This window comes from Aethalodelphis obliquidens, unplaced genomic scaffold (genome assembly GCF_003676395.1).
Source record: "Aethalodelphis obliquidens isolate GAN/ISIS:26980383/991018 unplaced genomic scaffold, ASM367639v1 scaffold28, whole genome shotgun sequence".
NCBI lineage: Eukaryota > Metazoa > Chordata > Mammalia > Artiodactyla > Delphinidae > Aethalodelphis > Aethalodelphis obliquidens.
The window spans coordinates 1,889,414-1,899,976 of record NW_020837972.1 but is presented as its reverse complement, the minus strand read 5'-3'; the positions used below and the strand labels follow the sequence as shown (position 1 = coordinate 1,899,976).

General features: G+C 63.1%; 1 protein-coding gene across 1 annotated transcript; it reads left to right on the top strand.

Annotated features, from left to right (window-relative positions):
• The first annotated feature begins 412 nt into the window (after positions 1–412).
• CABP7 (calcium binding protein 7) lies at positions 413–10,023 on the top strand. The gene is made up of 5 exons (XM_027124351.1): positions 413–521; positions 7,651–7,794; positions 8,593–8,705; positions 9,020–9,173; positions 9,398–10,023. The coding sequence occupies exons 1-5, from the start codon at positions 413–415 to the stop codon at positions 9,523–9,525; spliced, it is 648 nt and encodes a 215-aa protein (XP_026980152.1). The 3' UTR covers positions 9,526–10,023.
• Positions 10,024–10,563: the final 540 nt, after the last annotated feature.

Here is a 10,563-nt window from a genome sequence, read left to right as displayed (position 1 = left end):
GCGAGCGAGCAGGGGAGGCTGCGAGAACCGGAGCGGCGGGCCGGGCGGCCGCGCCGGCGAGCGGACCAGCGGGCGGCGAGCAGCGCGGAGCGCGCGGGGCACCGAGGAGCGGGAACGGCCGGCGTAGCGCGCAGCGGCCCGAGCGGAGAGGCCCGAGCGGCGCCGCCCCCGCGGCCCCTGCGGGGCCCCGGCCGGGAGCCCGACGAGGGAGGGGACGGCATGGACCGGCGGCCCGGGGCGCGGGGGCGCTAGGCCCCCGGAGGGGCGCCCCCCGCCTCGCCGCCACTGCCGCCGCCGGGCCGCCCTCCGCAGCCGCGCGCCCTGCCCGCTCCAGCCGCCCCCGGGGCCGCCGCCGGCCCATGAGCCCCGACCTCAAAGTTTGCGGCGGGCGGGCGGGCGCGGAGCCTCCAAGATGCCGTTCCACCCGGTGACGGCGGCGTTGATGTACCGGGGCATCTACACCGTGCCCAACCTGCTGTCGGAGCAGCGCCCCGTGGACATCCCTGAGGACGAGCTCGAGGGTGAGTGCCCCGCCGGGACCTCCGCCCGCTGGCCCTCCTACCTGTGCGCCCAGGTGAAGCGCGGTCTAGGGGCGCAGGGGCGGGGGGCTGTCTGCAGGTGCCGCTTGCCAGGTGGGCACTCCAGCGAACAGCTGCGCGGGGAGGCAGGACGAGTTCGCACCTCTGGGCGCCGCGGTGGGGGTCGCCAAGGCGGAGGGGCGGCCCAGCCCCTGCCCGCGTGGTCCCCCGCGCTGCGGAAACTTGCCGGGCCCTGCAGCGGGGTCACGGGGCCGCGCAATCCGCGGTGACGGTGCGGCAACGCGGCGGGTTGGGTTGGGGGTCTGAGCTGTGTCCCCTCCGCCGGCCCGGCCAGAGCACCCGCATCTTGATCCCCTCCGCGGCGGCCGCCCGCGGCTCTGCGCTGGCATTGACATTCCGCTCGTGTCGCTTTTAAAATCCAGTCTGCTCGGGCAGCGAGAGAAGGGGAGAGGGCGACTGCCCTGCTCCTGCCGGCTCCCGGGATGTCCGCAGCCCCTCTTACGGCCGTAGCCCCTTCCCTACAGCCCTGCGGGGACCCCCAGCCTGGAGCGCCAGGAAGGCGGCCCGGGAGGTGGTGGCGACAACAAGTGGCCAGATTGGGCGGCTTGGTTGAGATAACCAAGCCTGGTAGGGAAAGGCAGAGAGGCCGGGACCTAAATCTGTCCCCCTGGAGTCCCTCCACCTCTGGACATGAATGGGGACCTTAGGCAGCAGGCTAGGCGAGATCAGAGCAGATGGCAGAGGCCAGGGTCCCTAGACAGAGGCTTCTGAGGAGCGATGAGACCCCTGGGGCCTGTGAGCTCTTTCCCTACTGGGCTAAGGACAGGTGCTCAGGTTTTCCCTCCCCCCAGACCTCCTGGGGTCCCATATGGAGTGGAGTGAGGGGCTCTGGGCTGATGGGAGTCTTGGCCCCCTGGGATCTGCTTGTCTGCTGTTGGGGGAGGGGCTGCGATCACCCAGAAGCTGGGCCTCTCTTCAGGTACCTTAGGTCCAGGGGTCTCTGTGATCTGGGACTCAACAGGGCCTTTGGGGGGTGCAGCTGAGACACCAGCGCAGTCAGGGATGATGGTGGGAGCACAAGCCATGGAGAGAGATCCAGCCTCATCCCCCAGCCCTGGAGGGAGCAGATCCTGGGGGAGTCAGATGGGATCAGGGGGAAGATCAAGGGGAGAAGGCAGCTACCCCCACCCCACCCCACCCCCACCCCCGCACTGCACCACAAACTATGAGCCGCCTGCTTCTCAGCAAGTCCCCCCAAAAGCCTCCAGAGGTTGGGAGAGCCATGGAAATGGAGCCTGATGTTTGAGGTGGGCAGGACGGATGGATGGGTGCCGCTACTGGGTCTCTGGCCTTGAATTCCAAAGCCCAAGTCCCTGCCCTGTCTCGGCCGAAGCCCAGGAACAAAAAGTCTCATCCAGGGCTTGGGAAAAGGAGGGAGTATGATGAGGGACAAGAGGGCGGGGATGGGCATAGGCTTCTCTTCCCTAACGCTGTCTTCTCCTGCCCTGGGCCACTGCAAACCTCTACCAGTTTCCCCTCCACAGACCCTCACCCACACCTTCCTCCTGGCTACGCGGGCAAGGGTAAACATTGTCCCCCTACACCGGCAGCTTTCCCCTCATTCCCTCCCCTTGCTCCCAGCACCCCACCATGACCCTGGCAGCCCTGCTATGGGCCTCAGTTGTCCCTCCTCTCCTGATCTCCCAGCCCTGGAGTACAGACCCCAAGGAAGGGGAGAAGCTGAGGAGGCTGGGGTGCAGGGGTGAGCAGGGCACAGGGCGGGCAGTCCAGGGGCAAAGAGGCCGCAGGCTCCCCTTGGACCGCATGGCGGACATGCTGGCAGGAGCCCAGGAACGTTAGTCACCAGCCACACCAAAACGCACTCCCTGCTTCTCTCCTGTCCACTTCTCCTGGGCCCTGTGAAGCAGAAGGACCTGGCACAGGGGGCATCTGAAGGACAGAGCCCTCCCTGGGGTGGGCGGGGGGGGGGCGTCATGGAGCAAGCAGATGCCTGGTGGCCCCAGCCCATCTCCCGGCCTGCGGGCAGCCATGGATGAAGACAGGAAGTCCTCTGTGATCGGCCCCCTTGTTGGCTGCAGGCACTCTGGAAGCCCTTCTCCTAGGAGACCAAGTCTCTGCAGGCCCCAGTGGGCCTTGAGTGCCAGGGGTGGGTGGGAAGGGTGACCATCCACAGCACAGATCCCCCCTCTGCCCCCTCCACCTCCCCAGTGCCTCATCAGTGCTCCCGCCCCAGGGTAGTGTGGGTAAGGCCCAGGCTCTTTGCTGGGAGGATGCCCATCACTGGGGGAGCCACACATGCCGAGGAGAGGGAGCCCGGTAGCTTGGGATGAAATGCTACAGACAGTATGTGCCTGCCTGCAGAAATCCAGGGGGTGGTGAGTCCGAGGGGGGAGGAGGACTAGGGAGGGAGGTGGAGAGCACCGGTTAAGGTGAGGGCTTCCTAGCCAAGCAGTGGTGGGTCCGAGTTCTCTGCTCCCTCAATTTATGGAGTGACATTGGGCAATCACTTGCCTCTCTTGCCTCGGTTTCTCCATCTGTAAAAGGGGGTTGACATTGCCCCTCCCCAGGGCTGCCAGTGACAGAGGATGTGATGAAAGTGCTCAGCACAGGGCCTGGCATGCAGTGGGGACTCGGGGACCGGGACGCAGTAGCAGGGAGGCTGAGGGGTGGGGGTCAGGGAAGGCCCATGAGGAAGGAACACAGGATATGCAGGGGGGCCAGGCCAGAAAGGCAGGCTGGGGGAGAGGGTGGGTGGAAATGGCCTTGAAGGTCTGGCAGAGGCACCTGGGGACCCCTGGATGGCAGTTGGCAGGGTAGACGTGGCTCGGCAGAGCTGGTCTGGGTCCTCCAGCCTCCCTTGAGGTGGAGGTACAGGATCTCCCAGATTCTCCCTGAGATGCACACAGCAGAGCTCCCCTGGCCTGTGGCAGTGCTGAGGCTGACCCCAGTGGCATCGACGGGCTTGAGCACCTGAGGGTGGGAATTGGGGCAGCTGCAAGCCCTAGACTGGCCCTCCCTCTGAGAGGGGAGGAGGAAGACGGACGGACAGGCAGACAACCACCAGGGCAGAGGTCTGGGCTTGACACTTGACCTGCTCAGTCAGATGGTGGAGCCTGCAATGAGAGTGGCCAAACGGGGGCGTTCGGGGTATGGGGGGGCAGAGGAGTCCCTTTTCCTGCCCCTCTTCTCTGCGAGCCCAGCAGCCGCCTCTGTCAGGCTGGAATCTCAGGGAGGCCAAAGTGCTGGGGTGCGGGGCCAATGCCGCAGAGAGTGGCTGTCGCCGCAGAGGACAGACACTGCCCCCCTCAAAGTGACCTCCAGCCCACGCACCCCCTCTCTGGACTCTGGCTCCCTGACAGTGCTGGCATCCCTTGGGGGCGGTTGGGGACTCAGGCCCTAACGCAGCTTCTTGGGCCGGGGAGGGGATTGAGGGCGTCAGGCTGGAGGTGGCAGGTAGGGACCAGTGTCGGCCCGGAAACCCAGAGGCCCTGCCAGCCCTTGCCTGGGCCAGGCTTCCCCATGCCAACGTGGAGCACGGCAGGCTTTCCCTGGCCTCGTGGGGAGCGAACACAGTGAGGCTTTCGGGGAAGCGTGCCCAGCTGGGATGTGCCGATGGCGGCAGCAGCAACAGGACACCCACCCCACTCTGGGAGCCCCCAGCAGAGTCCAGGCTTCAGAGATGGGGCAAGAGTCACGTTCCCATCTCACAGGCGAGGCTCTTGAGGTTCAGAGAGGGAGGTCACTCGGCTGCTGAGTGGCAAAGCCAGACTTCAAGCCCGGGCCCCCGAGTCTTGGCACCAGCAAACAGGAAGGCCGGCCTGGTGCTTGAAGCTCCCCTAGTCCTCCCTCTCCTTCCGGCTCTGCCAGAACGTCTGGGATGTTCTGATTTATAGCATCGTGTTCTGAGCCAGGCCCAGCCCCAGCCAAGCACTTACATGCTTGATTTTCTTATTTAGTCATTTCCGCAGCCCCATTGTACAGGTGAGCAAACACCCACTCAAAGGCACCCGACCAGGATGTGGGAGAGCTGGGCTCTGACCCTGAATCTGTGTGACTTAGTGCTGATTCTCTGGCCGAGAAGGTGATCCCCGAACTTGGCCTCAGAAATCAGCTGGTGCTGGGTCACAGCTCTGAGCAAGGGCGAGGACACAGAGTAAGACTGAGGTTGTGAGCCAGGCGTGCCAGGGAGGAGTGGCTGAGGCGACACATGAATGAGGAGGTGGCGGTCTTTGGATTGATCTAGTGGTCTTGGAAGGTTAGTCCTGCCTGAGAAAGGGCTGCCCCTGGGCCTGTCGCCTGCCCACGGACCCCAAGATTCACCTGCCCTCCACTGTCTCCTGTGCATTTTCTCAGGACTTTTAGGAGATCAGGGGCTCCAGTTGAAGCAGCCCTGGGCTCCGGGAGCCACACCTGGCCCCTGTCAGTGTGGGAGGGACAGCCTGGACCCCAATTCATTGCAGGGGAGAGCCAGCACCCACTGCAGGTCCAGGGTTTTGCCATCCCACCCTGAGCTCTCCCGACCAAGCACCCAGAAGGATGGGGTGCCTGCCTTGGGTTCCCCAAACCAGCCCCTGACCTGGGTGGGTCTGAGGATGGTTCCCCCACCCCTGACTTTGGCTTGATCCCCCTCCTCTGGGTGGCCCATGAAGTGAGGGGGTCCTTAGGGACTGCACAAGGGGACAAGCGGCATCCTCAGCCTCCCTTTCTGCTTCTTGCCTGCTTGGGGAGTAGAAAGCAAACGCCTGCCCTTACTAGGATCATTTGTAAACTAAGGGTAAATGGGCTCTGAGCGATGACCCCACACCAAGTGGAGCATGAACTTCTGGTCAGCTCCTTTGTGTGTGTGCTCCAGATGGGTGGGCTCCCTGAATCAGTCATTCATTCACTTAACCACTTATTAGCAAATGGTTATGCTTGAATGACAGGCACCGTTCCAGGGAGCGGGGACACAGCGGTGAACAAGACTGACCTGGCTCCTGCTCTCATGGCGCCTCATAGTTCACAATCTGATGTGGTCAGGAAGGAATCCTTGGGGGAAGAGTGGGGTCTGTGGGAGCCCAGAGGAGGGCCAGAGTCAGCTGGGGGGGCAGGGGGGGCTCCAGGGAAGTGATGCCATCCACGCTGGGAACCAGGGATGTATCAGAATTCACCATGGTGAAGGGAAGAGCATTCCAAGCAAAAGGAGCCTCATATACAAAGGCCTGGAGGTGGAGCAGCCCTGGTACCCACCATGACTGAGGTGGGCAGAGCCCATGGCTGGGTCAGGAGGCCAACAGTGCCAGCCAGAAACCTAAGTGTGTGTGTGGAGGGCTGGGCAGAGGGTGTGCCTGGCTGCATGGTCAGTGCCCTCCTCTGAACCCAAAGACTCCCAGGTGATTGGAATTCCCTCAGCAGCCTCTGTAACTGCTGGGCCTCTGCTCACACACCTCTGGGGATGGGGAGCTCACTACCTCCTCCGTGGCCCTGGAAAATTCAGGTGGGAGTTGGCCTGGAGTTCCCAGAGTCCAGGGTTTATAGAAGCCTCTGGGCCTGGCCCAGATCTCCCTTCCCAGCTGCTCTCCTGGCCAAGGGGCCACTGGTTAGGAGACCAGGTTCTCAGGACCTGCCTGGGATGGGTAGGGGGTGGTCCAGAGTCAGAGGGTCTGGGGGCCTAGGCAACTCAGGTGTGGCCCACTGACTCTGTCTTGGCCTGCATGTCAACTGGAACCTCCAGGCATTGGCTATAGATGCCAGGTGGGAAGAGCCTGATGAAGTTTGGGGCTTCAGCCCAAGCCACCTTGCCGTGTGGCTTGGGACACATGGCCACCCTCTCTGGGCTATAGTGGGTCCAGCAGAATCAGGGGATGACCCCAAGGTGCAGGATCCCACAGTCAGTTTCAGGGGCTCACAGACCCTCTAGGCCAGGCCTGGGCCAGCCTAACTCCTGCCCTCACCAGAAACAGCCCTGACCCCACACTGGCCACCTAGCCTCTCTGGGCCTCATTTTCCAGGCAGGCAGCGTGGAGCATCTCATCTGTCTCTCCTTCCAAATGCACGCACGCACGCACGCACGCACGCTCGCACGCACGCACGTGAGCTCACCTCTGCCCGCGAATTGAACAAGGAGACCCCCGGGAGCTGGAGCAGAGAGGGTGGGAGTGGGTTGAAATTCACTCCCCATCAACGGGAAATGTTCTGTAGGACCCTTCTTGGGCTGAGTAACAATGAAGGGACAGCAAACAGAGAAAAAGAGGTGAAAAAAGGGTGAACTGGGGAGAGGTTAGGACCCTTCAACCCTCAACAGTTCCTGGATGTCCTTGGTAAAACCCTTTCATCCTTACACCATTACCGCCCATTTTACTGTGGGTAAGACTGAGGCTGGCCCAAGGTCACTCACTGGGTTGCTTGTTCCCAGGCTCCCAGCCCAGTGCCTTGCTCCCCACCCCTGAGTCACCCAGGTCCTCAGGCCTGTCTCCCCCTCCATACAATGGGGGGGAGTGACCCCCCGCACCTGAGCTGGCCTGGGGCTGCTCCAGCCCTCCTCTCTCTTCCCCCAAACCTTGGGCTCCATCTGGGAGGCAGTCTGCACTGAGCTGTCAGCCCATTAGCCTGGAGCCGCCATTAATGAGTGCTGGCTGGTGTTAAGGAGCTGAGCCTGGGGAGGAAGTGCGATGGGGATGATGGGAGGGGGATGGAGGGGGCGTGGTAGGCAGGGAAGCCTTCGGCAGCTCACAGAAGACCGGCTGCCTAGCCCGGCGTCCTCCCCTGCACCGTGGGACCCGTGGTATCGGCCACACGGGGTCGTCGTGAGCACGCCTGGAGAGGCTGTGGGAGCCTGGCACGCGGAGCCGGAGACCCCCGGGGCGGTCTTGTCACTGCCGCGGGGCCTGGGCACCTTTGCTGCCTGCTTGGCCTGAGCTCCAGGGAGGTAGCGCTGTAGTGGACTCTTGAGCCACCTGCTAGTTCTCTCTGACCAGACCTTCGGGCTCTAGAGGGGAAGGGGGGATTCTCCATCCCGGTCTCAGGATGTGGCATCTGGGATCCTGGAGGTCTGGGGAGTGGGCTGTCGGGGACAGGAGTGAGGTCTTGACCTGCTCTGCTCCTCCCACAGAGATCCGAGAGGCCTTCAAAGTCTTCGACCGCGATGGCAATGGCTTCATCTCCAAGCAGGAGCTGGGCACGGCCATGCGCTCCCTGGGATACATGCCCAACGAGGTGGAGCTGGAGGTTATCATCCAGCGGCTGGACATGGATGGTGAGCCCTGCCCCCCTGGCTGTTTCCTCACCCCTCACCTGGTGGTGGGGGGCAAGTCTGGGGCCTGAGCCCATAGGGGGCCTCTCACTCTCCCCACTCCCAGCCAGCCTTCCAAGCCCATGGCTTGGGTTTGCAGCCAGGTCTGGCCCCATTTCTCAGCCTGGAGAACTGAGGCTAGAGAGAATGTGACAGCCCCAGCCATACCCAAAGGTTGGAGATTCTGCCCCTCTCACTGTGTTCCAAGAAATTTTTAAAGTACAGGAAAGCAGAACGGATATACTAAATACCCCTTTTCCCATCACCAAAAATAAAAAGTCAATTTAGTTGTAAATATTTGCCACCTGGCATTTAATCAAGGAAAAACTCATAAGAACCAGTAATGCCCAGTGCCCTCCGCTCATCCTCCTCTGGCTGCCTCCCCCACCTCATCTCCACCCAGAGAGCAGGTGATGACCTGGGCAGGCGGTCCCCCATCCTGAGCTTCATTTCCTGTCTGTGTGGTGGGGAGGATGTCCGGCCCCACATCTGCTCCGGGACAGCAGCAGGGTGCTGGGAAGCCATGTAGGGTTCAGAGGGAAACGCGTCTCCCCCACGCAAGGCCTGCTCAGGGCCCACCTGCTGTGCGCCCCCCCACACTCCCCACCTTGTCAGGTGGGGCCTCAGCACACGCGGTGGCTTCAGCATCAGCCCAGAGACTGGCACATCAGGCTCTGAGGAGGGGACCTCCCTGAGTTCCCATGGTGGCCCAAGGTGCCCAGGTGCAGCCTCACCAGCTGACTGGAACTGTGCCCGCTCTAGGTGATGGCCAAGTGGACTTCGAGGAGTTTGTGACCCTTCTGGGACCCAAGCTCTCCACCTCAGGGATCCCAGAGAAATTCCACGGCACTGACTTCGACACCGTCTTCTGGAAGGTACTCCCTGGCTGATTGGGACCCAGGGCTGTGTGCACAGTGAAGGGCTGTACTGGGCCAGTGAAGGGTCGGGCCCACACCATAAAGGGGGGGATGACACCCCCAGGCTCTGTCCACTGGACGTCTTGTCTCCCAGCGGGCCATGGGGTTCCCTGGGGAGGCTGGTGTTGGTCGAGGACTCAGAGAATGGAGTGAGTGGTTCCCAGCCCTCCAGAATCTGGAGGCTTGTCACTGGCTTGTGTGGCTGCAGGTGCTGGGCGGGGGGGACTGTGGTGGTGCTGGTGGCCAGAGCGCTGTGTCTCCCCCCACCCAAGTGTGACATGCAAAAGCTGACCGTGGACGAGCTGAAGCGGCTGCTCTACGACACCTTCTGTGAGCACCTGTCCATGAAGGATATTGAGAACATCATCATGACGGAGGAGGAGAGCCACCTAGGCACAGCGGAGGAGTGCCCCGTGGACGTGGAGAGTGAGTGACCCACCCCGGGACCCCACGGGCGGGCCAACTGCTCGGGCAGGGGAGGAACCAGGGGCTTGCAGAGGGGGGCTGGGGGCCTCCTTGCCTGCCCCAAACCTTGCGTCCCCGTGTGCCTCGCGGGACAAGCCCATGTGCAGAAGGGCAGACGGCCCCTGAGTCCGTCACTTGGCTGTCCCCTTCTCTCTCTGGTGCTCCCCGGCGGCGGGCGGCCACAGCCTGCTCCAACCAGCAGATCCGTCAGACGTGTGTGCGCAAGAGCCTGATCTGCGCCTTCGCCATCGCCTTCATCATCAGCGTCATGCTCATCGCAGCCAACCAGGTGCTGCGCAGCGGCATGAAATAGGCGCCACCTGGGCGCCCCATGGGGCGCGCAGTGCGTGGGGCCCCCTCCACACCCACCGCCGCCCACAGTCCTCTCCCTCCACCAACTCCCTGGGCCGCCACCGCGTGTACTTCAGGGCCTGGGCGTCCAGCGGCACCACCCCGCCCGCCCCACAGGCCTTGCATGGAGCTGTGGCCCAGCTGCAGAGGGCCTGGTGGTGGCTCTGAGGACGGCCCTGGCCCTGGCCCTGCCTGCACCCTGCCCTGCCCCACCCTGGCCTGTATGTAGCACTAACTTTTCTCGCTGTGCAGGGGCTCCTGGGAAATTAAGGAGGAATTTATACAGGGCCCAGTAGCTGCAGGTCCCTTGGGCAGGAGGAGGCATTGTGTGCCCAGGGCCACATAGCCAACCCAACCCTGGTCCCTCAGGTCTGCCCAGGGCCATGGAGGGGAGTGCAGGGGACAGAAAGCCTCCTCCTGGAGGGCAACATGAGGCTGGGGTCTCCTGGGCCCTTCTCCCTGGCATGGCCTGAGGAAGCCCCCGGCCTTCTGCTGAATCCCTTCCTCTGACCTTCCTTAGACTCAAACCCAGCCCTCCTCCACACACCCACTAGGGCTAGAGAATCAGCCCATTTCAAAGATGAGGACCCTGAGGCTCAGAGGGCTCCCAGATTTGGCCTCAGTTCCCCCATCAATGGTGATTTTTAGGCAGGGCAGAAGCTCACAGAAGATGGAGCATCTGAGGTGCCAGCTGCCACCTCATCCATTGGGCCCCCCACCAGAGGCCCAGTGACCTGAGGGCCACATTGCCCACGAGCACCCCAGCACAGTGGAGTGCAGTGGAGGCAGGAAGCAGAGTTGGGGCCCAGAGGCTGCGAATCCCCTGAGCAACCTATGTGGTCTCCCTACCGACTGGGGGGCTCCTCCAGGGCAGAAGCCACCCCTGGTGTCAGTGCCAGGAAGTTCAGCCAGGCCACTCTCCCAAGCTCAGGGCCCGTCCTCCTGGGTCGCCCACTTCTCCACACCATCCAGGCTGGAGACCCGGCTCCCATCCCTGCCC